The sequence below is a fragment of the Buteo buteo genome, chromosome 22, assembly GCF_964188355.1.
Source record: "Buteo buteo chromosome 22, bButBut1.hap1.1, whole genome shotgun sequence".
Lineage (NCBI taxonomy): Eukaryota > Metazoa > Chordata > Aves > Accipitriformes > Accipitridae > Buteo > Buteo buteo.
In genome coordinates this window covers 15,211,168-15,236,970 of record NC_134192.1, presented here as the reverse complement: position 1 = coordinate 15,236,970, position 25,803 = coordinate 15,211,168, and the positions used below count along the sequence as shown (strand labels likewise).

Here is a 25,803-nt window from a genome sequence, read left to right as displayed (position 1 = left end):
ACCTTGGATTGGTCGACAGTGAAATCCTTGAAGCAAATGCACAGATGAATCATTGTGCCAGGTCTAGGGTAGGGGGGAAATCTGAATTTGGGATGCGTGCTCTCTGCAGGCCCAGAGGAAGTGTGAAACCCATGAGCTCCTGCAGATACCTCCCTGGCCAAGGCTGACTTAGTGTGGTGCAAAAGTATTGGTGTTAAACATTGCTGTCTCGACTGGTTATGTGGTTGTGCTCCCCATCAGAGCTGCATTCCATGGTATGACACAGAAGAGATGTGAGGTCCCCACATGGCATCAGGAGTGCCATTCGGTGAGTGAAGTTCTTGGTGCACTGCCAGGGCATCCATGGGGTGGGTTTTTGCATGAAGCTATGAAAAATTCAAAAACTGAAGGGCTGTCCATCTAAGGCAGTAGCCTTTCTCATGTCTTATAGGTAAGACAACTTATTCAGCTATGGTGCATTGAGAATGGGATGTTAGGACTGGGAATTTTCTATTTGTGGGCTTTGAGAAGGACTCTTAATAGGGCTGTGCTGAAAAAGGCAACTGCAAGTGCTCAGCAAAATGCAGGCTGGGAAGGGACTTCTCCCTTTATACACTCCTGGGGGGACACAGGACAGCAGGGAGGGGAAAGCCATTTCAGCAGAGGACAAGGCTGACTCAAGAACAGGCAGAGATGGCCACAAACTTATTTAGGCTGGAAAACTGAAGCTAGGAAGGGTCTTCAGAGCAGGGGGTGCTAGATGCCCCTGGCAGAAGGGGAGGGAGAGCCTGCCTGCCCCAGGTCCTGTGGGTTGCCAAACCCCTTGGCTCTGGCAGCCCATTATTTCTCCAATGACAGTCACTGGGAGGACAAAATATGTGCAGAGCTTCACCTTTTCCTGGCATTGCTAGTAACACAGTAGGCTCCACAAGGTTTATAAACGCTCCCAGCAAGAATGACAAAAAGCTCTATTCCTGGAGTAGCTGGGGGAGATGTTACCAGCTGCAAATAAACTCATAGATAACATAAAGCAGCCTCCCTCCCTCCTCGGCACTTGGCTTCGCTTCCCATCCCAGACTGGGTTCCCCTTGGAGGTCCTGCCAGTCATCTTCACCCCATGGTACACCTCCTCAATCCATGGCCAGAGTCAGGGACATCCTCAGCCTCCGGGGATGGGTGGCAGGAGAGTGACAGTGCCATTGCTCATCTGAAGGCACAGGCTGGGGAGCCTGCACCTTGTCGTCTTCCTCCTGGAGCCAGGCAAGAGGGGGGTTAATAGTTGCAGCCTGGTGTGATTTAGAGATGAACATCCTCTTCTCCAGTCTTGACCTATGGAAAGAGCAAATCTCATGTTTCTCAGGCATACGTGCTTCTGCAACAAGCTGGGGCTATTACTGCAGTGCAACAAAGTGCTGCCGCAATGAGGGATGTGAGGACAAAGGTCTCCAAATGCTGGCGGTGGCACAGAGATTCCCATTCACAATGAGACATGACTGTGGATTAATTCTGGCCCAGCCGTTGCTCTGAGCGTTTCAGAGTCACGAGTCAAGCTCCAAACATCATGAGTTTGACTTAAACATGACATTCAAGAAAAATAATTAAGAGTTTCCTTGGTTTTTTGGCATCTGACACCCAAGCTTTTAAGTTACTCTTGGGTCACAGTCTTCCCCACACAGCCACAGCATGGCAAATTGACTTTTAATACAGGCAAGCCAAGATTTTCACCTCCTGACCTGCCTCCAGGAGTTTTAACTTGCACCATTAAACATCACAAGACTTTCAGTAAAATCATGAAAGCTGGCAGCAGTCCTGACATAGCTAGGAAGGATCTGCTTTAGGACATGGCTTAATACTAAATCCTAAACCTCTGATCTTGAGTGGATAAAGCCCAAATCTGATTTTTCTGTTCGTCTTGCCTCCACATTTTAGCACTTTATGTTATGTTGCCTATAAAAGTGGTTAGAGTTGATCCAGATGAACAGTGGGAATAAGACTTCAGCACATGAAACCTGCAATGGGGAAAAATAACTCTCTGTCTTGCAAATGGAAGTTAAAGGCCCATTAGTTGAACTTGGAAAGAGACTATCCCTTTTCCAGGGCACAAAGCAGAGCCAAGTTTCTGCACCTAGCGTGGGGCGCGGGTTCCTGACAAAGCTAATGCTGGCTTGGAGCAGGGCTAGCCATGAAAGCCGGGCATCCTGCCCATTGCAACGCCTCAACCGGGGGGGCTGGGATTGCCCAGTGCTGTCTGGGGGGATGCTGTTAAGTTTTTCTGGTCCTCTAGGAAATTGTGGTAAATCCTTCAGGTTTGTAGCACTTTCCTACATCCCTTTCTCACCTAGCGCTGTGATGGGGTAGCACACTGGTTTGTTCAGAAATGATAGGAGATTTCTGGAAATAAGTGAGTTGGTAAAGTACCATTCGACCTTCCACAGACTGCTTCCCCCCTCCAGGCTGTTTGGCTGTCTGGGGTCCAGTTTGGGGCACCCCTCACATTTCAGTCTAGGGATTTGCATGCCTTTTCTCAGCTTGTTGTGACACTCTTCTACTGGGTTGCTGCCTGGTGAATGCTCTACTTGTAGCTCAGTTTATCCCAGCCCCTGAGGGAGCTGCAGTGCCTGAGATGCTGTTTGGATCTCAGGTTTCTGTTTAAATATTTTGTCTGTGGTTTCTGACTGTCTGAGTCCCTCCAAGGACCCCTAAAAACTAACAACTCCTGCTGCTGACAGTGGACTCCACCTCCACTGATGCTTCCCCTGCACCTTTGAGTCCGGGCAGAGAGTTCCTGCCCTGCCTGACTCCGTTTTGCAGCCAGTCTGACAAAATGCCGGTGCAAGGACCCCTGTGCAATGCAGGAGAGGCTGCCAGCCCCCGTGTGTGATGCCTTGGCTGCTGCTTTGTTACCAGGATGGATTTGACCAACGGGTCTGCCCCAAACCACACATTTTTCTTCTTGAGGCCCCTACTGCCATGCTGCTCCTGGGGCACCACTTTAGGACCCTGCCCTGTGCTAGCTTAGCAAGACGCGTGCCCCAAAATCCTGGGGAGTAACCTGATGCATATGTCCTCCTGGTCATACGACACTAAAATCAGCAAAAACTGACGAATGGGGAAATTCGCAGGAAAAGCTGGCCTTCTACCCCCTATCTGTTAAGTTCATTAAAGGTAGCTTTTAGCATCAAACCAGACATCCCGTGAACAGCTAAGAAAATACTGAACGTCAGCTTAGATGGGAAAGTGCACCCTTGGGCACGTCCTCTCGCAGCCAGCCTTTCCAGGTGCCCTCTCTACCACCACTATGTGGGCTGAGAGACTGGCTTCTGCAGAAACCGCTCCCTGGAAACTTGTTTCATTAAACCAGTATAAATGTGCCTTACCATTTCCTGCTCCAAGTGGCTATTCTGGGTTCAAAAGCAACTGGAATGTTAGGAATTATTAGGAGAGGAACAGAAAACAAAGCAGAGCCTCTGTATAAATCCATCTCAATTATCGTGTCTGCTTCAGCCCTGCTCTCTCAGGCAGATGTAGCAGAGCTAGGAAAGGTACAAAGGTGACCAGAGGGATGGATCAGCTTCGAGGCCACGGACAAGTAGATACACCCAGGCTCTTCTCCTAGAAAGGAGGTGTGAGCAAGGGAGAACACAGTACAGGTCTATAAATTACAAAGGGCGTAAAGCAATGTTCATTCACTTGTAATACCGGCCGTTGGAGGCATAGACAAATAGCGAGAAAGCAAACAGCAAAAAGCATCAGTGGAAGAACACCCCACCAAATGCTGTGCAACACAGTGACACGAGTGGCTCAGGACAGAAACCACCGGTACCGTGGGGTCAGTGCAGTGACGACCGGGGCCACCCGCATGTGCTGGTGTCCCCCCTCCCCTGGACCGCACTACGGGGACCCTCTTCTGGCCCCCTCCAGCTGCCCCAACGCCCTTAAACCTCTCGGCCCCCATCAGAGGTGTTACCCTGCAGACGGCTTTGGCTGGCCCGAACCAGAGTAGAAACGTTCTCCGGGTCGCAGAGCTGCCCCTCGCCGCCGGCCCCAGCCCCAGAGCGGCCGCCCCGGCGGGGGGCTCGGCCCGCAGCCGCCTGCTGCCACCTCCCGGGGAGGGGAAGGGAGGCGAGCGGAGAGCCGGGCCGGGCACCGGGCACCGGGCACCGGGCACCGCTGGGGGACAAACCCGTCCCCGGGCGGCGGGTGAAGCAGCGGGCCGGGCTGCCGCACGCAAACACCCTCCCCCGGGAGCAGCCGGGCTCCGCGCAGCAGTCCGCCCCAGGCACGGCAGCAGGGATAATTTTAGAGATAATTATCCGCTGGTTTTAGTTCAGGGGTGTTTTATGCCTGTTGGAGTGAACTGACTCTGTGCCGTCTCCCGGTATGTTTTTAGCACGACGGTTATGCTTTTTTGCTACCTGTAAATTCAGTGCCCTTTCTGTGGAAAGCCTGTTCCGGCTCTTGCTGCGTGCAAAGTGTCACCCTGCCCTGGCGGGGGAATCAAGCCAGGAAAAGAGTGGGGTTTACCATTAAGCCCTCAATTTTATTTAAGGAGTACTTAAAAAAATTATAAGGTACAGATTGCTGAAAAACGTTTATTTGGAGCATAGGATCAGGGCATGCTCTGAACACTGAGGGGATGCTGCACGCTCAGCTGTTCTTTCAGGACTGAACGGCTCCATCCCTTTGCAAGCTGGTTTAAGAAGGGATCAGGTTTTATTAGCAAGCCTACCATCTTTTGTCAATATTTACAGGGGAGGCGCAACTGAAATCAGGGATACTGCCATTTGTGACAGTGTTTCTTGTTCATCTTCCATAACATCCAGATTATTTGCATGAAGCAGTGATGTCTTCTCCCGAGTTCATTAACCTGGAAGTCAGTTTGCATTCATTTTCATTTGGACATACGCAGAGCCAGGTTTGCTCTGATAATTTTGCTGATAATGTTAAAGGCAAAAGAGATCACAGCAAAGATTTTACACAATACCTGTTGAAAACCTCCCACTGCTTTGGCTGTGCTTTGGAGCCAGCTTTGTGAGCTGCAAACTGCCTGCGTGGCCAGGCCACTGCCCCACTGCCTGGGGGTGGGCACTGACGGGGACCACGGCCTCCCCCAAAGCACCAAGGCAGCAGCCCATGCAGCCACACGTACTGTGCCCCGCAGTGCCATGCTGCGAGGCTGAACTTGCACCAAAAGCCTGTTGAAGGAAGGGAAATAAACGGAGGTGACATTTGACAAGTTAGTCTTTTATTCAGTGCATTGGACTCGTACATCACCACATCAACTAACAACATTTCACACATTCCTGTAAAATCAACATCGAGTCCAGTCTCTTGTTAAAGATGCTCAGTGTAAAATGTAAAGCAGTCTATCAAATATTTACTTTAATAAGTATAGCTTGGAGCCCAGTAACAGACTGTGTCCAGCACTTTCGGCGCTGGGTTACAGCAGTGGGTGGAGAATGGATCAGTGACTCACGGTTGGTGCAGGGCTTCATTAACAAATGTCTAGACCCACCTCATTAACATCTCAGCCAATGTTCATCAGACTGCTGTGGAGCCTGGCCTCTCTCCTGCAGCTGCTAGTTGAGTTGTGCCAGTGCTTAGAGCATGGGTGGAGCTGCACCTATGAAATCCCTAATGCAGCACTGGAAAACCTGATTTGGGCTGGGGCAGCCTGTCTGTGCTCCGCAACGAGGACAGTCACTCCAGAGGCATGGCACGGCACGTCTCACCCCATCCCCGCAACTGGGCCAGCAGCAGCAGTCAGAACAGCACGGCAAACCAAAGAGAAATGCAAGGTGCTCAGGCCTGACTATTGGGGCAGAGCGAGACATTTTCAGGATGGAGAGGTCTTACACTGCAAACCTCCGGGCAGGGATGCCTGCACACACAACAAATGGGGCAATTAGATGGATGCTAGGGAACATGGGCAGTTGGAGCATCCCCACTGGTGCCACTGCTGGGGCACGTCCCTCAGCCCCGCACATGCTCCACTTCCCCCTCTGTCTCCCATGCAGGCAGGCACAGTGTCCTCAACCCTTTCCCACCCATGGGACAATACAGGGAAGGCTTGTTGGGTATGGCTTGGAGATGGTCCTCCCTCCCTCTTGCAGGAGTCACCCCAGGCAGCATGGGGTGCCCTGGCAGGGGGACAGGGCTGGTGTCAGCCCCACGGCTCCCCTGCAGAGCACTCCCAGCAAATCCATCTTCGCTCGTCCCCCTCCACCACCCTGCTCATGTCCCACCTGCCCCGTGCTCTGGCCCCAACTCTCATCCTGCCTCATCCCTGCCCTCAATCGCTCATTCATTCTGCGTGTAAGGAAGGAGACGGCACATTGCCAAATTAGCTATCTCAGAGGAAATCTATCGAGTTTTATTGAGCTGCCCGTTACAGGGCCTGGACTGTTATGGGCAGTCCCTGTGACGAGCATGCAGTGCTAAGGCATGGTGACTGTTCGGCCGGCGCTCCTGGCTGCTGTAAAGCGCCTCTTATTCCTCAGACCAGAGAATCTCTCATCCAGCGTCAGGCTGGTCTGCAGGGGAAAGGGAGAGCGAGTCAGTCCCACGTCTCGTGGCAAAGCATGGCCAAACTTGTAGCAGGGTATTGATTAGAGCCCATCAGTCAGGACGGTGCTTCACAGCCAGTTAGTCAATTAAACCACTCAGCACACGGAGACAAGGAGCTCGACAGACTGTGTGTGGCTGGAAAACCTCCAAGCAGCACCCAGCCCCAAGACACTGGGCATCCTCGGCAAGAACAGGAACAAGCAGATGGCATTTGAGCACAAGGCATCAAGTAAAACCAAACCGTCCAGACAAGAAACGCCGGCAATGAAGAAGGTGGAGCAGGATTTCTGACCTGCCTCGGGGCTCTTGGACCATACTTCAGCATAAAACAAGGCACCAAGAAGGTCACCAAAGCAAAGAGAGAGCAAAGCCCAGAAGTGCTGTGTGTCTCTGAGGAGTGGGGAGCACCGACAGTGAAACGGTCCCCCCCGGCCAGGACCACTCACAAGCAGCATCTCCCCGCTCCAAGAAAGCACATGGACAGGCCAAGAAAGGCCAAGAGAGTGGGGAAAACTGGGCTGAGTCTGTAGTTGCAGAATAGTCTTCTCAGGTGCTTTCAGTGTTGTGAGCAACCTAGCCAACACGGCCACAGGACTTTCCTCCCGGGTTATGCTAGATAAACCCAACTGGCAGCCCCAAAAACCTGAGCGTGATGTTAACAGCTTAGCGGCAGGGCTGCTGCAGGGTGCAAGGTGCTGCCTGTCCTGTCGACAATCCTCTACCTGGTTGGCCATCGCACGGAAGTTGAATCTCAGCAGCACTCCCTTGGGCTGGGGCTTGGCCACCCGTGGCGGGGGCCTCTGGCTTCGCAGGAACGGGCGCTTGGATCCGGCCCTGGGGAAAGCACAGATCTGAAGTCACTCAGGATGCTAAGGCAGCTCACTTCCTATCGTCTGCAAACCAGCAAGGAGTAAAGGAGACACCCGCATGCCCCATACATCCCATGGCATGTCTCATGGCAGCCTGGGAGAGTCTGAAGCATGCCAGGAGAGCTGCCGTGCAGGCAGAGTTCCAGCACTGGGGACTGTGTCACATCAAGGCTATCATGGGGTGCTCTCTGCACCCAGGACATGCCAAATGCCCTCACCCACCCTTCTTTCTACCCCTGGGTGGGTGCCGGGTCCAGCAGCTGCACCGGCTCAGCCCAGGGGCGAAGCTGCCCCCTCCCAGCGTCTGCACTTCTCTGACACAGCAAGCATGCGGTGTCCCTTCGGGGCGCGCAGCATTTCCCCCGCGACACCTCACAGCGAGCAAAGCCAGCCTGCCACCTCCCACACGCTGCTGGCACTTTCATTTCTCCTTACTCTGGATAGCAAACAAGGCGCATGGTAATTACCGTCTCCTTTCAGATATGCCGGGAAGGGAACGAGACATCATTTGCTAACCATTTTGGGCCTGAACCATTCATTGCACACTCTAATAGAAGAAGCGAAGCTGCAATAATGCTAAAAGGATTTGCAATGGCTTTTGTAGGGCTCCCATCCTAACAAATCACCTCATTTACTTACGCGCCGGTCTGGCCCGCCTGGGGATTAGCCACAGAAACCGTCAGAACTGCGCCGGGGCTGGGTTTCACTTGCCACCTGCCGAGACAGGGAGATGTATCCAGCTTCAATTCGAGCATGAAAGAGCACGTCATGTTTGCAGCATGCCTTTGTTCACCAATTACCTTCTCATCCTTGGTGGTTTCCCTTCTCCATTAGCATCCATCTGCTGTGAAATATATTTAAAAAAAATGACTTAAAGAATTAGCTCTCAGAAACAATGATTCCTTTTCCAGTATTTCATTTGGTATATCTGAATAGTGCTTTCTTTGCATGTTGTCAAGAAATTCGCTAATTTTGGGTTTCCTGCTGGCACAGCGATCTGTATGGGGTGGCTTAACTTTGCCTGCTTGTGCTGCTGTATAAGCTGCAAGGTTTACTTTTATCACCTGCCCAGGTTTTATTTTCCAGCTGTCAGAATATTAAGCTGCATTAAAATTGCCTGTCCTGCAAATAATTTCCTAGGAATATATTAATTGTTAAAGTCATCCCAGTTACTTTTGGAAGCAAAGATACAACTGGGCAAAGGCTAGTCACCATCAGCATGTTGCAGAAAAAAAGTCTCGATACTGACCCCTCTCTGAAAGTTGGCTTTGGAGAACCGCTGCTGCATCCGCTTCTGCTGGAAGGCTGGTCCCCTGTTTAGCAGGAAAGGCCTGCTGATAAAGGAGGAGAGAGAAAAGGACATAGGTGAATATGATGCCAGGTCTCTCCTAAAGTTTAATGCTGAAATACCTAACCCAGCGTGGTATTAAAAAGCAGTATGAGAAGCAAGTGAGGCTGTGTGTTACCAAGTTCAGCCCAACAAGGTTTTTTGCCAGCAAAGGATTTCAGAGGAACTCGTTTTTCTGCTCAAATGAAACAACAGCTTGTGTTTGTTCTGAACTCTGCTTGTTAAAAAAAAAATCATGGAAGAAAACCGTAGAAAAAAATTTGGTCAGAAGGGACCTCTGGAGGTCATTCAGTCCCTGCTCTACTCAAAGCAGAGAAAGATGGGATTGCAGCAGAGCTTCCTTTTGAGCTCGGAGAACACAAGGACCACAATGAGACAGGCAGCAAGACTGTGCCCAGTACACGGCAGCCTGCCTTCGTCACAGCTCCTGGGGTGCAGCGTCTGCTCCTGCAGCCCCTCACCAGGACAGACTCCCTCTCCCTGCCTATCCCTTACGACTGGAGTCTGTATTTCCTGGCTCTATGAAAATAAATGCTATTTCACCCTTCAAAAGTTTTCCCCAAAGTGACAGAGGAGAAGTTTAATAAAAAGACAAAGGTCACATTTTCCGTGCTTTCTAAAATAAAATGACAGATCTAATACCTGAATTATGAACTATCAGCATGAGGTTATTTTATTTCCAGGTGCTTTCCTAACATACCCAAGAGTATTTTTCTCACATTGCATGAACAGACGGCTGTAGCCACTCCCAGCTGGCGCAGACCAAGAGCAGAGCCCCAGGAGCTGCACAAGGAATCGCTGAAAACCAAAGAAGCCCACAGTCACCAAAGATTTTACCTTCTCCCCGGGGCGTTGGTGCTGGCAGCAGCTGCTCTAAATCTCTTGGGGCCTGGGGGTGGCCGTCGCCGTCCCTCTGGCTGCCCGCTGCTGCTGCTTTTGGCGAAAGCATCGTTGTTCTTGTTGCCCTGAAATAGCAGCGAGAGCTCAGCAATTGCCACCCGTCCCGCAATCTCAGTGCACAAAGAGGGAGTGAGCGCGAGCGACGGCACACAACCGCCCTTCCCTCCACCGACTGCCGCTGCCTGAGAAGCCGGTGCATTTATTTGGCATTTTCTATGGCTCTGTCTAGGAGGAAATCCAGCCTGCTTCTAAGTGCAGGTGGTGATTGCTGACACTGCAGAGGTTCCCTCACTGCTCTCAGACACGTTCAACACCACTTGCAATTGCTTCAAAGGGGGCTCAGCCCCGCGCTCTGTGCTCTGCATTCCCTCTATTCTCATTCCCAACTGTTATTCCTTTGCAACTTCTGCAGTCTTGCAACAGAACAACCCTGCTCTGCAAGTGCTTTTTTTCCTCCTTTGATATTTTCATGATGGGAAACTGATTCCTCGCTATATCTGTTAAAACCTGTTCTCTTCCATGGTCTTTTGTATCTATGACAGAAATATTTCTACCGAGCAGTGTTGCTGTAGTCTCAACGTTTGGACTTAGTATACACTGTTCTCAACAATCAGTACGTGTGTCTTGGTTCCTGGGCATGAAACTACAAGTACCAGGAAGAATGTTTCATTCTAATAGTGCAGAAATACAAAAAAAGATTAGTCCATGGAGTGCAAATCTCACACAAGCCTAGCATTATAGCTTTGCTCAGGTTTCTTTTCGGTCATTGACTCTTTCTTGTTTGGACACGTACGTTGCCCAGTCCAAGCCCTGAAGCATCAAGCACATCAGAAGACCCTTCAGCAGCGTAGGTCCTCCTGCAGTTACTTATACAAATTGCCACAGACTTTTATTTCTGTGGGACAACCACCATCACTGTTACTACCCACTAACTGAGATGTGTTTCCACATTCTTCCCACTTGGTTTATTTCTGCAAAATGGAAGCTACTGTAGAATTATGCCTCCTAGCAACTGCTTATTACTTTCTGTTAATACCCAGCCACACTCAATATCTGAGTCATTGCAGTCTTTATTTTCAGGAATAACCACACTCCATGCACATGCATGCTTAGTTTAGGGCTCTCTTATACCCACAGGACACAGCCATTAAATTTGCCATCAAGTTTGCCACTTTGGTGTTTTTTTAAAAGCTTACTGAGCATACGTGACCTCCTAATTGAGGGAATTTCCACCAGTGAGGATAAAAACAACCCCCTCTCACAGAGGACTACCTACCCACCTGATTTCCACCTTCTACACCAAGCCAGTTTAATGTTAGTGACACTCAGAAGAAAGCTGTAAGAATTACTTTAATGGTGAACATGTACCTTCCTTCCAGTCTCTTGAGTCTTAAAAATAACTCAAAACCCAAATGAAAATATTTCAATCTTTTTTTTTTTAAGTGTTTTTGAGCAGAGATAAGACCTAAACATTTAAACTTGAAAAAGGGAAAGCCATGGATGAAAAAAATGCATTTTACACTGAAGCATGTGGGCGATCTCACCCATGGCTGTCCCAGTACTGGGAATCAGTGTCTCTGGGGGACACACCCACTTGCTAGTCAAAAATATGTCTTTAAACTAAAGCCACCTGAAGTCAACAACAGTCTGTCCTTTGACTTTACTGAACCTTGGTAAATGCTCTGGGTGGAGGACAAATAATGGTGAATCTTAACATACCTCCTCTAAACGATAATAGTAAGATGAGATGACATGGAATTTGTTTTTATGAAAATATTTTAAAATCTTTTAAGAACACATTTTTTAAAAATCTTGTTTGTAAAACCCATGGGAACTGATTCAGTAAAATTATGCCAAGTCATAAGCTTACAAAACCAACTGGAAAATTGCTGGTTTATATGCATATGTGTCTGTACTCACCTATGCCTGCAAATGCTATGCATGGGCATATAAAAGATGGTGCCTGTAAATTTTTTATGTAGATTGTTCTTTAGGGTGATCCAGGACAATAAAATCCAGCAGATTTCTACATGACATTTGGGAACAGCTGTACCTTCCTTACCACCCTACCTCTTGAGCCGATGCCTGGCGATTTAAAGGGCTCACTCCATTTAATGCAGCAGCTGGTCTTCTCCTGGGACCGGGCACAGTATTCCTGAACTGCCTCCGATTATATTGTTGTTGTCCAAACCCTCTTCTAAAACGGTTAGGTCCTACAAAAATAAACTCTTATTTTAGCATCCTTAAAAACTCAATTTATTATTACAGTTTTGCAAATTAATTACAAGGTTAACTTAATATGATATAGGAGTATCTACATAACTAGTGATGCAAGAATCACATCAATTTATTCCAGAAAAGTAATTTTGCAGAATATTAAATAATTTATCTTTCCAATGTCTCATTAACATTCTTATTATATGTAGGACTGACAAACACATTATTTGATTTGAAAGAATATAGAAAAGCCTTCCACAATTCTGATTCCTAATAAAGGCAGGAACACTCACATCAGGAAACCTGTCAATCTGTTGTCAGAGCTCACGTTGCTATGAATTAACTGTGAAATGGAAAAAGCCTTTTGATACAGATACGCAAGTGACTCGAGCATCCAGAAGCCAACGCCACAACCGCCTGGAATAGCTCTGAGTGCCCACATTATAGCACTTGATAAGTGAACACTGGACCATAATTTTTTTTATATATATATGGGGTTTCTTTCAGCTTGACATATCCTTACCGCATATATTGAAGGGGGCACCTTCTGCTGCTGTTTTACGTAACTGCACAGTACATACACACCAACAGCTCATCTTGCATTTAACGTTTTCCCCTAAGCCTGCTTATGATTTTGAGGTGTGCTGAAGTGTCGAGCGAGAGGAAAGCACTCCATCAGATGGAGGCATAGTGTATTGAAGCCTAATTACTCCACATGATAAACTTCTGTAGTCATAACGAAGTAGACATTTTCTGAGTCGCTATACCAGTGTAATGTACGCACATACTCAGAGGGGTGTATAAATCAGGCATAAAGCAGTGCATGGCAGAGGGCACCAAGACTGCAGTTAAACCCTGGACCATATAGCAGAACCTCGCTGATACCAACCACAGAGCAGTTAGATGCATGTGTTGATCCTATACCATCGATTCCTACACCACGGCAATTTATAATGACTTGGAGCAATTAGAAATGAAGTGCTCTGAGGCAGCGGTGACATCGCTGTCAGAGGCCAACACCGCAGTGATTAATGAAGGCTCCAGCCCCAGGGTGTAACACCGGTCGGCACCAGCATGGGCTGGTTACACTGGAATACAAGTGAAGACGATTTGAGCTGCTCTGGCTCTAAAACAAAAGGGCACCAGGGCACGCCCGTGGGAAGCACCTCCCAAACAGCACGTCGGGGTTGCTTCGCTCCCTACGGCCGGAGGTGCTGGTTGGGAACACTCACAAAAATGCAATACTATTCACAGGCTCTGTGGGGCCAGTCGTTATTTTCTTTGCAAACAATGCCCTCTCACCGCAGAAGCGCAGGTGTGTAAATGTTCCTCTCCAAACACTTGAATTTTGGCAATCCGTGTCTTTTTGACCAGATGTGGTCTCGCTGTGTTTAACAGCCCTTTCTCCCCTCCTGGTTCTGTCCCCACAGTTTGTTTTTCCCCTTCTTGTTCCCTTTAATGCCCATCCTGGGCTCGCCCCTCTCTCTTGCCCGTTTGCCAGACCGCTCTCCTGCAGGTCACCAAACCTTGCAACACAGCTCTCTGCACCCTGGAGAGGGCATCTCCTCTGCGGCAAGACAGACCGAGCTCAGCTGCCTTTCCTGGTACTTCATCAGTGCAATGGGAGGGACTGATGCAAAAGGCAGCCCTGACTGGAAAATCATGCCCCTGTCAGTCAGTTTGCGTTAGAGAGCCTCGGCTCAGCAGTGCACTCAGGCACGCCTCAGCCGGTGTAAATAACTAATGCCGGAGCCATCAGCCTCCGAGGGGTACCCTGTGTACACCAGCTGGGGACCAAGGCCTCGGTCCGTCATGTGTATCCTGAAGTGTGACACATGGGAGGCTCCATCTCTGCAAAAAGTCTGGCAGATATTTAGTAATGAAAGAACATTTGAATAAAACCCCACAGCATCAGCAGCCGGGGAAGACCCCTACCGTGTTTGGGTGCACGCTCAGAGCCTGGTGCTGAGCACACCTGCGTTGGCCAAGAGGCACCTCTGCCCAGCAAGTCCAGTCTGGGGAGAAGCCCCGATGCCTGACAGACTCTTTTTCCAAGGATATTTGAAATTCAAATTTCTTGTCATTAAAAATCATCTTTCCCCCACTGGGGAGACAGTTTAAGCCATATTCCAGGAGGGATAACAGCACTTAGCTTGCACGAATTCTCTTGCTGGTTTAATAAGCATAATACCCTTCTCCAGCCTCTGTCATTACAGTGCTGGGCTGTTCTGATCGTCATTTTGATAATGGTTATCACGTCTCAGCCCAGAAGGGACTGCATTTCAGCCCCTGAAGAATTATGGGCTAAATTCCCAGTCGTGCTGAGCTTCCCAAAATTGCTACTGACATCAGCACCACACAGCATGGTGGGTCTCTGCACTTCGCAGGGCTGAATTCAGATTCAGTTAAAACCTATGAAATACTAAGACTAGCAGAAATAATTCTATAAATGAACAGAAAAGTTCTCCTTTCTAAGGAATAGCTAAAAAAATACTTTGTTTGATTTATTTGACTCTGCATGCAGTAGTCACTTGAGTGTGGAAGAATATCAAAGCCTGTGTTTTTGACAGAAAAATCAATTTGCAAAAGGCAATTATCATCATTTTGTTTTGAACTGGAATGATTCTTGGTAAGGCAATATGTGGTGGAGACCAAGAACACGAGAGTGGGAGGCAGACCGGAGACAAGCAGGATTGCTCCTAGCAATCCCACTGGCCTGATGTGCCATTGGCACTCCAAGGCAAGATTGCAACGACATTGCTGCAAAATGTCACTAAAATCTTCAATGAAATGATTTAGCAGTAGTTAAAGAAAAAAGCAAAATTTTGACAGAGATGGCATTTCATGCAGCAGGTCACTTTGGTTTTGTAGATAAAAGCTAGTACAACCAAACATAGATTAGTGTGAGATCACTCAGTAGTATAAAAAAACTCATCATAAAAATAGCATGGTTGGCAAAAGAGACAAATTAGCTCCAATAACTGAGCTATCAAAGACAGTTACTGAAGGGGTAATTTAAGTGTGTTCTGGGAAAAAGAGGATTAGGAAGAGGCATAATTAAAATATGCAAAGCCAAAAGGGAATAGAGACTAGATATTAAGTCACTTTGAATTAGTAATTCATGAGAGGGTGGAAGGGAGAGAAATGGATGAATTTATGCTCTGAAAGGGCCCTGATATTCCATTGTTGCAGACAGAAAAGCTATTCAGAGCCCGAGTACATCTTATACGCACACAGGAATTAGACAGGAGAAGGATTTAAGAGCTGTATTTTGTTACACAAATGTGTTTTCCAGCTTGGCAGGCCTCCACCGTCCCAAGGCGCTCACCTACCTTGCAAATTCCTCTGCATCCAGGCGCGGAAACGGGGCCGTCCATACCCATATGCCGAATTCCTGTTCTTGACCTGCTGCCTTCGCCCATCCCCTGCAGCGCTGGCATCTGTTTGCTCTTTCCTGTGGCGTTTTATGATATCATCTAGATTGAAAAGGCAAAGGGGAAACCCATAAAACCTGCACTTTCTACCAACAGTGATTCCCACTTTCAGTGCTTGCAATTGTCCGCAGTAAAAATGGAGCTTGCGGTTCTGTAAGCTACGCTGGCCGAACAATAAAAGGCTAAGCTTAGCTCAGAAAGTATAGGATCAATTTACTCGGCTCCTGCAGGCTGGAGATTAGAGTGCAGCGAATTATTTAAAAATGTGCTACCATCCAGCACGTATCCACCATGTGCAGGACAGAGATTTCAGACTCACGTCCCACCAAGGGATCCAATCCTGCAGATTTCCCACAAGCATAAGGGAATATCTTTTTGCAGGGGCACCGGGAGCTCAGTGCTGTGCAAAGAACATTTTTTGAGAAGGTCTGACTTGGAAGGCTGCGGGATAGGTGGTCAAAGGGGGGAGAATGGGCAGAAGCACCCACGGGTGCACCTATGCTGTGACGGCTGCTCCAAGGCACTCCCCCTGCCATGCATGGGACACGGGCGCTGCCCTGTGCAGAGGATGTGTCCCTGATGTATAAACAACACAAATGCTGTTCAAGTGTCATGCAAACACAAGTGGTATGAATGTTCCCCTAGCCCCTAAATTTGTAAAGGGGAGAACTGAAGCTTGGTGCAGTAAAGGCTGCGATGTGAGGGCTGCGGGGAAGGAATCTCACTTGTACAGAGTGACTGTCAAGAAAGGTGAAATCATGGTCTGCAAACACTCATGGCTCACCAGGCGGTTGCAGGACGGTTTCTTTTCAAGTCCCATCTCCTAGAGTCAGCGACCTGCATGTCTTTCCTCAGTGCTTTAAAAAAACAAAGCAAGTTTCTAGCCCTTGGTGGTATGAGATGAAGCTTGAAGCCATAAACCTTTATGGCTCAAAAACCAGTAAGCAAATCGATGCAACATGCACAATGAATATCACCAGTACTTTGTATTTTAAGTTCCACAGTCTTCAGGACCTAACTCTTGATTTTTCTGACTATCTGGGGTAGATGCTCCTGCTTAATTACTTAATATAGCTAACCTAGAAACAGCTGGATAAGGATGTGTCAACCACAGAGCAAGAACCTCTTAGCTTTTGCCATTGTCTGGTGAAGCAGAGAGGGAGAATATCCCAAATACAAGAGGACTGTGCGGGGGATGCCTGCTCTCCCCTGCAAAATTTGGGTTGTCCTGTATAGACCTGTCTACACCGCACCAAGGGAACCAGCTCTCGTGCTTCACATTGAACACATCGATTTGATTTCCATGCTTGCCCCACTGCCAGCAGCAGTAAGATATTTTGGGAACCCTGCACAGCTCTCTGCAGACAGGAGGGAGGGCAACCAGCCCGCTCCTGTGCTGCTGCAGTATGAGCACTGGGACCAGGCACAGCTGCCTCTCGCCTCTGAAGCCCAATCGCCACCCCACCAGGTTTTATACCCCAAAAGGGGTATAAAACAGCCTGAATGCAGCAAAACTGACCCGGGATGTGCTGCCAATGTCCCTGGACTCCCCTCACCCAAACTTATTAGGCAGCTCTGAAAATGTACTCTACTGAGCTCTTCCATGAACTATGACATGTTTCTCGCATTCTTTGCAAGAGACCATCCAAATGTAGTTCCCAAGGCGCAGAGCTTGTATGAAACAACCAATTACTTTCCCTGTGGTTTAGACACTTTTGGTTTAAAACTATATTAGTAGCACTGAGAAGATCACACAAAATTTCTCCCAAGGACATTTTGCCACTGGGCTTCACCAGTTCGGACCCAGCCAAGCATTCTGGGTGCTTCCCTAGGCACTGCTGCTGTAACCAGCTGCACACCCCCTGAGCTGCACTAAACTGCCGTGTTTTACGAGAGAGGACAGAGAGAGCACAAGGGACACAGAGGAAGGTGATGATCCACTTGCAGTATCCAGAGTATACCTGACAGGGTTTTGAAAGCTTATGCCCAACCTCAACAAGTGTTTTTAACTCTTTAAAAGATGGCACTGGAAGCTGAAGTATCTGGACCATGAACAAACTACTTTTAGATGCAGAGCTCTATAAAGAAACAGCTCAAAGCCCCCCAGTTCTCAATGAGTTTGTCTGAAATCAAGGGGATCTTCTTAATTCAAGCTGTTCTGATGAAGAGGAAAGGCAAAGGCAAAGGGACACCTCCTCATTAATTTGTATTTTCCAACAATTTCTTCTTTTAACCTCACACCTTCCAGAAAATATTCAGCAAGTAATAAAGCTACATCTGTTAAGCTCCAAGCAGAATGTTTTAACATTCCTTTAACAAATCAGTGAGGAAAGAAGTGTCCAAATCAGCCCTTTTCCCAGGCAGTGGCTAGTCCAGCTCCTTAATGAATCGCTGGAGCGAAAGCACAGAAGTGCCATTAGCTTTCAATGGGTGATTATCACAAACAGCACATCATACCTCCAGCGCTTGTCACTTGTCATCTTCTATCAAGAAACTCCTGTGTCCAAATTAATACAAAGCCCAGGGAAAACAAACGAAAGCAGAGGTAAGAATAGGCTGCGTGACTGCTTTTGTGATTTCTCTATCAAGTCTGCCAGGAAGAGAGCACGCTGGGAGACGCTGGGCGATATTCTTGGTATGAATGCGCTGATGTTCTCAGCTAAGTGTGCCTTTGGGACATGTGCTATTTGGGGCACAGGCTGCTTTGAAGCGTATCAACAGCATCCCTGCTTGCTCTGCAGGGAGGTGGATGCAGGCATCCAAGGGTGGGCTATCTACAGTGTGAGGAAGAGCTTGCTGGGAACGGAGAGGAGATGAATGCTCAGGTGTCTGGTCTATCACCATTCAGTGTCTTTTTTTGTTTGGGTACAAGTTGTCTTTTGCACCCATAAATATGATGGGGTTAACAAAGCAATGTAATGGAGCACTACGTAAGGCTGGAAGGGATCCTGAGAGGTCATTTAAGGTACCCCTATGCCCTCAAGACAGAATTAGATGTATCAGGGTGGCTTTAGAGTAACTCCTGCAGTTTCCTGTGACTGCTAACTCAAGTAAGGCCCAACTTATCTGGAAGCACAGAAACAAGCACCTGACACTGAAAGTATTCGTTCTTCACCAAGGTTCTTGTTTTCCACTTCTCTCTTCTGCCCCGAGTAAGGTGTATTCTGGATTGAATATGGAGGTGGACCACAGGAGGTCTGACTGGGGGAAGCACCAAGGGAGAGCAAAAGCAAAGGGAGTATTGCACATCAGCAAACAGAAAAAGGGTGTGCAACAGCATGGGGAAAAAACTAAATGAAAAATTAGGGACCCACTATTGCTGTAAATCGTCATAGCACCATTAAAATAAACGTGCATCAGCCAAGGGATCTGTTTGAATTTGCAGTGGAAAATGTTCTGCTATTCCTGAGAAGTGGCTCGCTGCTGGGAAGAAATGACACAAGATTTTGGTTAGGAAGCTGACCCAATAATAAAACGTGCGAGCGGACTTTCCTTCCACAGCAGAGATGTCAACCCGATAATCCACCAAGATCTATCGTCCAAGTGTCGGAGTCCAAGCCTTCGGAGTTAATAGAAGGGCAGTTGTTTATGCACAGTTCACATATCCAGTGCCAGAGGAATGGCGAGCATCACGAGCAAGCTGCTATAAATAGCCTGCACACCCGAGGACATGTCTCATATCTTTATTTCAATAGAGGGCTCGTTTACGTAAGCCCTTGATACTCTGCCCTCTGAAGTTACGGGGTGCCGCCAGCAAAGCACAGAGATGGGTCTGAAGCCGTGATTCTCTCCCACCACCCCCCCACCACCCCCGGCTATTTCTTCGCCTTTTCCCGCCCGGTCCCCTTCCACCGCAACCGGGTGCAGGCCGGCCGGGGGGCACCGGCACTGCGGGGCCACACCACCCTCCTCTGCCCGACTCTACCCGCCCCGCCACGACGCATACGAGCACAGACCAGACCCCCGGGCCCGGCCGGGGGCACGGAGCCCCGCGGCGGGACCGGCCCCGGGGGCGCACGGAGCCCCGGGCCGGGCCGGGCCGGGCCGGGCCGGGCCCCCCCCCCGAGCGCCCTCGGGCCGGCCCCGCCGCCCGCCGCCCGGGCAGGGACCCTCGCCCCGCCGGACCTACCCAGGGACATGTCAATCTCCTCGGCTCCCGGCTGCGGCCCCGCCGCGGGGCCCGGCCCCGGCTGCGGCCCCGCCGCCTCCATGGGCTCCGAGCGCGCACTGCCGCCACCGCCGCCGCCGCCGCCGCCCCGCGCCGCCCAGTGCGCCTGCCCGGAATGTGCCGGCACCCGCCGGCGGCGCCCCGCGGCGGCACCGCCACCGGCACGCCGCCCCGGCACCCCCCCCGCCGGCACCCTGCCCCGGCACCCCCCCCGCCAGCACCCTGCCCTCTGCGCCCGGACACCCCCTCTCCCCGCCAGCTCCCCGCCCGGCCCCACCCCCCCCCGGCATCCCCCCAACCTCGCTCCGCCAGCAGCCCCTCCGGCCCCCCCACTCGCCAGCCAGCTCTGCCCTCTGCGCCCCGGGGCACTCGCTCTTTGCTCGGCCCTGCCCCTCCGCCCTCGCAGCCTCCCCGCTTATTCGGGGGACCCTTTCCGTCGGCGCCCCCCCTCCAGCTCTCGGCTAAGCGCTATTCCCCAGCCTCTGAGCCAACGCTCTTCCTCCTCTCCTCCCCGAATCCTCCTCCTCTGGGGTTTATGCCAGGAGCAGGTGTATCTTAAAACCCCATCAGTCATTTCTGAGCCATGTAAAAGGAGGGGTAACTTTGCCTCATTTTGAAGACTAGAAAAACAAGGTAGCTTTGCAAACGGAGGCACTCTCGCTTGTATTCAGGCGCGAAGTCTGTCTGTAGTTGTGAGATTCTCGAGGAGGAAGCATCCGTTGGGGATTGGTCTTTCAGCACCATCCCGATCACTCCCAGAAGTCAGGTTCTTCAGGGGATCTTTCAGTCTCTGTGTCACACGGGCTGTGGCACTGGTGCTATTCTGCAGTCTGAATACAAAATGTGAGCTAACCCATCTTCCTCTACTTTTAATGCCAGATGAAAAAAAACCCCACCAAACAAAGCAAACAAAATGGAAGACAAGAACTGGGAGAACAATCACTCCTCTTCCAAAGGGTTACCGTGCATTAGGTGAATAGCACGTTTTTTCTAAAGTCTCTACATAATAACTGCTCTGACATGATCTTCCACATCACATGCATAATAAAGGTCACATAAAACTCAGAACAAAGTCTGCATGTTCTGTGTTTTCAAGACCATTTCTCGTGTTTTCAAGACAATTTCTTTTTCACAGCTTGCACTTCAAATGGGAGAGAAATTTCTACACGCAATAAATGAGGACAAAGATTGCCTCCTGGTATGTGTATAGCTCTTAGCAAGATCAAGTGCTTCTGAAAGTGTTGGTTTAGAGAACTGTTCTTTCATGAAAGAAAAGAGCAGAACACTGTTGAGAGAGCAACAAATAACTTTAGCTGTCTTTTGCAATGACACTGCAGGATGATCATTAAAGCATTTTAATGTGAAATGTTAGGAACTAAGATCATGATACCCCGTTTGCAATTTTCTGTGATATCCAAGTTGTCCTGGGGGTGCTGCTGCTCTTTGGGGAGCCCTGGCTCTAACGCCCTCCTATTCCAAGAGCTTTCCTTCAAAAGGAATCATTAACATTTCCCAGCAATTTAGTCAGACCAGCCAGGGAAGTTGTGGCTGCTGGGAAAGGGCTGGAAGTATCCATATAAGCCAAGCCTTTAGCAATGGAGAGGGAGAGGAGCTCTATAGCAGTGTCATTTTCTAGCACCTAATGAGGGTGTTGGAGAAGGGCTCTGGGAGGTGTCCTGGAGCCCGCTGTGAAGTAGCAGCAGTCAGGAGCCACGAGGGAAGAAGGACTGCAGGAGGGGTCTGGAGTGTCCTTGGGGTACAGGCCAGCCGTGTGTTGAATGACCCAGGTTTCTGCACTGGGAAGAAGCTGGAGTTGGTCCCGCTGTGAGAGCAATGTAATGAAAGGTTTTGTGGCTTTCTCCAAAATCATACATGCTTGTATCTTCAGAAAACCTGAAAGCAGTAGCTGAGAGATTTCCAATAGTGTTTCCATTTGATCACATCTTAGTGAAAGAAACATTTGAGACAAAGCAAGACAAAGGCAGAGTTTAGAAATACCGAGACCAACTTCTTAAATAGTAGGTATTTTCAAATGACAGGTTTTTTATTGAACTACAAGACAGCTTTTGCAGCAAATTCTACTTCACCAGGTGAGAGGTTTAATTATCTGTTTTTCTCTAAGCGCATGGCTTTGAAGGCACAGACAAAACCTTTCCGAGCCATATTTCTGCATCTGGGAAGTACGAGCTGATAGATACTCTGTCATCTCTCAACTGGCAGTCTGTGACCTCTTAATGTCTTGGCAAGTGTCCCATTTGCTTAGTATGTCTAAGCACTACGATTAACTCAGTTCTGAGTAATTTCTCACATTAACAGTGTGGGTGACACATGCTGGAGTTGGTGAAAAGGCCTTAAGAGCCAGAACCTCCTCTAAAGCACAATCCCCCTGCACTGGAGAGGACTGCAGGTGTCTGGCAGACGGACTTGACCCTGCATCCTAAGAAAGGAATGTCAGCAATGTGACTTTCTAAAGATTAAAGTGGGATTATTTTAAAAAAAGAAAAGAAAAGAAAGGAACAAAGAAAAAAAACATTATTTTTGTCATGCTTTCCTCTAGAACTGGTTCCTACTGACTAAATGATACTGTGGTGACAAGCCATCAAGCTAAGCCCTCAAAGAAAACTGGGGCACCTCTGCCAAAAGGTGCCAGGTATTCCTTCCCTGGAAGGCACATGCATAATGGACTTTTTCACAAAGAGCAAGCATTATTTTGGGGCACTGAGCCTTTCAATTTATCAGGTGCTCTTCTTGTCACATAATCAAACCCCAAGAAATGCTAGAAGGCTTTTAGCTAAAAACAAAAATAGAACTCAGTGGGAGAAGGGAACACATGCCAGCATTCAGACACTTGTATTATCTGAAATGTTTTCTGTCTTTTAGTAGATTTAGTGGATCTTCTGCATGTTAAATAACTTGTGATGATTTGTTGTTGTAATAAATCTTATGCTGTGAAATAAAAATGTGTATCTTAAAACTAATGTTGGCCACTTTGTCAGTTGTTCCCAGGGGTACCGCATATCACAGTTATTTAAAACAAAATTACAAAAAATACGACTGCTCACTTTCAGTGAAACAGACCCAAAACTACATGATGCAATTGCAAATAAATGTTTTTACTTGGGAAGTAAGCCTGAGTGGCTGTAGGCATATTTGTCAAGGAAATGCTTAGCATCTGCATGCATACATTTGTATCTGTGGGTATGGAAGCACTCCACCCTATGTCAGAATTGCTCAAAGCGTAAACAATTGCTTATCTCAATGGGCCAAAAATCCGTTTACTTTTGTGATGTTTTGCATTTTGCCCACAAGGGGGGGTGTTTAGGCCTTTTGATTGGTGAGAATTACAGGAGCATAATTCTCAGCTCTTAATGAGGAACACTGGTAGCAGTACGGCTTCGTTAGCTTGCTCCAAAATTGGTGCACCACCACCAACGAGCTTATGTTTTATTGTTAGATGCTGAACATGGCCTTTTAACCATATGTTCCTACTTGAAAATCATCTTCTTCAGAAGATGGAAGAGAACAAAACTGTTCTTCAGGCTTTTTGAGAAAAGAAAACTCCAGATTATGCCAATATTTCTCTACTCATTCCCAGAATGTGAGCTACATTGATGATAATACTTCAGTTTTTATGCAGAAGTTCTTACTGGATGCAATAAAGTGGCTGAGGTGCACATATCATTAAGTTCTGCTCAGTGAAAACAACTGTTCACTGACAGGTCAACCACTTCTTGTTAACAGTTAATGACAAATTCCTTTATTTGCTTCTTACGTATTTAGCAGATGCAGCCTGTATACTGTAAGACTGCAAGGTATTTAGAAAAGCGTTGTTGTGTTGGTTTTTTTTTTTTTCTCTCTCTCTGTATGGATATTAAAATTGAGCTCTCAGCCTGGTACATCCAAAACTACTCTTACAATATCCCTTAGCTATACCTCTGGACTCTGCAGAACATCCTTAAAGTCATCCCATAAAAGTGCACATCTAGATCTAGAGATCTGCAGAATGATTTAACATTTGTATTAAAGCACAATACAATTGATCATCCTGTGTGCTGTTATCTAGGACAAGAAGGTGACAACAGTTACTTCTTATCTTAGACTGTCTTTTGTGTATGAGAGATGTGGCTTGTGAAATGCATGGCATACTTGATAAAAGATAATTGCAATGGCACGGGCTTGGACTCAACACACACGTTTGCAGGAGGGCAGTTGGTAGCTTCGGTGCAGCCTGTAACCAGCCTAGCTACATCTCAGTAAACTGAGATACACAGATACACCACACCGCTGTGCTTCTGATTGCAATGTAGGAGTTGTTTTAGTTCATGTTGCTTCTCGGGGGGTCTCTCAAAGTAAGCCTTCACTGAAAGGGCTACATTCCTAATTTTACCAAGAAACAAGCAAGGCAAGTATGCTACTGCGTGGCAAACAAGTTATTCAAAATGGAATTAAAGGAAAAATCCTCTTAGAAATCACACTAGAATGATCTGTTAAGGATAAAGGCCTCTGCAGCACTATGAGGAGGTATTTCCAGTGCATGTAATTGGAATAAGTAGTACTTGAAATTACATCTTTGAGGGTAGAGGCCACCCTCCCCCCTGCCTTCAGAAATGTATTTTCTGGTGCTTGATGAAGCATTGCTAGCTGTACAACTAATCAGATGCTAGCAATGGAAAAGGTACCAGGAACCTTCTCACTAATGGATTTGCCGTCTTATTGTGGTCTGTAGAAAAAGACTTTTAAGAACATGTATTGCTCACCAAAGCAGCTAGACGGATTCCTGCTTGCTTCTTTTCTATTCAAGCATCAGATTCTGGAGTATTTTTAGCTATTTCTAGCTCTTTCAAAATGATGTTTCAGATAAATCACTACCCTTTAGCACAGACAGTATGGCATTTGCCTTTTGACCTAACTAGAAATATATGGTTTGCTTGCTTTGCTTTCAAAGTGGATAGATGATGCCATTTTAGTATGAATCTTGAATCCGGTCATTTGGAGATTATTTTAACTCGCTGTGGGAAGCTGTGGACACTTACAGGTCTTGAAGAAGAAAAGCAGTATCAATGATATGCAAAGTAAGTCAGAAGGAATTGAAGAGTAATCAAGGAGATGGCACAAGGATCATATGGGTACTGAAATAACAGTGAATGTGTTATCTCAGTACCTCACACGTGTAGGAGGACTGAGGCTACTCATAAAGAAGCATAGTAAGAACATTATGAAAGCTCGGGTGTTTAATTGCTTAAAGCCAGAAAGGCTCTAAAGGATGCAAAAAAAAAGGTCAGTGCTGACATCTCAGGAGGATTTCGTTTCTCACAGCAAACCACAATCTAGACTGACAAAGATCTGCTTTGTATTCAGCTCAAGTATTTAATTCAGGAACACGGAAAGCTTTGGGGGTGTCCCTGCTTTCAGCAATCCCTGTTACTTGGCCTTAGGTGCTCAGAGCTTGCGTTGCCTGGCAGAGGCCTGCAAATCCAGTGGAGGTGTGGAGGGAGCAGTGCACCGCATGACACCCCGGGCAGCATCTCGGCTTTGGTACTGTGCTTTGATGTTCTTATCGTGTGCACTGACCTGACCTGGGACACAGCCTGCAGTATACTCTGGAGAATTACGAAGGTACAGGAGAGATAAGGGACTCCACTCTTTCCCTACTCTTGTAATCAATATACTGACATTTCCAGTACAGATGAACCTGTCTGGCTCTCTCCAGAAGGCAGTGCTCTGGGGAAATTTGGAGCTGTGAGTGATGATGCTGAGCAGGGGTTAGAAGAGCTGTGGGAGCAGCACACGCAGAGCAGCAGGATGGCACGCTCACTTGCTCTGAGCATGGCTTGGGCTAACTGTGCCAAGGACTACGTCATTGCAAGACTTGTGAGTAACCACATCTTGCAATCCATGTTGAAAGTTAGATAGATCAAAGCTTTATCTAGATCTCATTCCTCTAGGCATTAACACTACCTCTTAAAGTTTGTTGATGTCATATCTTTATGAGTTTTTATCTCATCTAGAACGGATGTGGGTAGCCACAAAGACTTTCAAAGTGGAAGCTCTTCATGGAAGTGGGGGATTTTCGGTGGTTTTCAGACTCCTGAAACAGACTCTGTCTGCGGTGTGGCAGCAAGAAAATATGTTTGTCTTGTGCCATCTCATTACAACATCTGAGTGTTTCCACCTCTTCCTGTACTCATCTTAACTGCCTTAATAAATAAGAAAATGCTATCATCTCTGTTTTATAGAAGAAACTGAGAGATGGCACATCTATGATTTACTATTCAGCATGACAAGAAGGTTGGTTTTGCGAGCCTTCTGCCACTAGACTAG

At 48.0% G+C, this 25,803-nt stretch overlaps 1 protein-coding gene across 1 annotated transcript; it reads right to left on the bottom strand.

Annotated features, from left to right (window-relative positions):
• Positions 1 to 5,202: 5,202 nt before the first annotated feature.
• LOC142043072 (UAP56-interacting factor-like) lies at positions 5,203 to 19,602 on the bottom strand. Its single transcript, XM_075053771.1, has 9 exons — positions 19,444 to 19,602; positions 15,213 to 15,356; positions 11,734 to 11,876; positions 9,601 to 9,728; positions 8,665 to 8,749; positions 8,216 to 8,259; positions 8,055 to 8,129; positions 7,269 to 7,380; positions 5,203 to 6,512 (listed from the first exon to the last, which is right to left on the bottom strand). The coding sequence occupies exons 1-9, from the start codon at positions 19,523 to 19,525 to the stop codon at positions 6,417 to 6,419; spliced, it is 909 nt and encodes a 302-aa protein (XP_074909872.1). The 5' UTR covers positions 19,526 to 19,602; the 3' UTR covers positions 5,203 to 6,416.
• Positions 19,603 to 25,803: the final 6,201 nt, after the last annotated feature.

What these genes read in the sequence shown, in the direction of transcription:
- LOC142043072 (XM_075053771.1), bottom strand. Translation starts at nt 19,525, where the DNA reads ATGGAGGCGGCGGGGCCGCAGCCGGGGCCGGGCCCCGCGGCGGGGCCG. An exon ending in GATGCAGAGGAATTTGCAAG is followed by an intron (nt 11,877 to 15,212) that starts GTAGGTGAGCGC and finishes TTATTTTTGTAG; the next exon opens with GACCTAACCGTTTTAGAAGA. An exon ending in GCCAGGCATCGGCTCAAGAG is followed by an intron (nt 9,729 to 11,733) that starts GTAGGGTGGTAA and finishes CTGCTATTTCAG; the next exon opens with GGCAACAAGAACAACGATGC.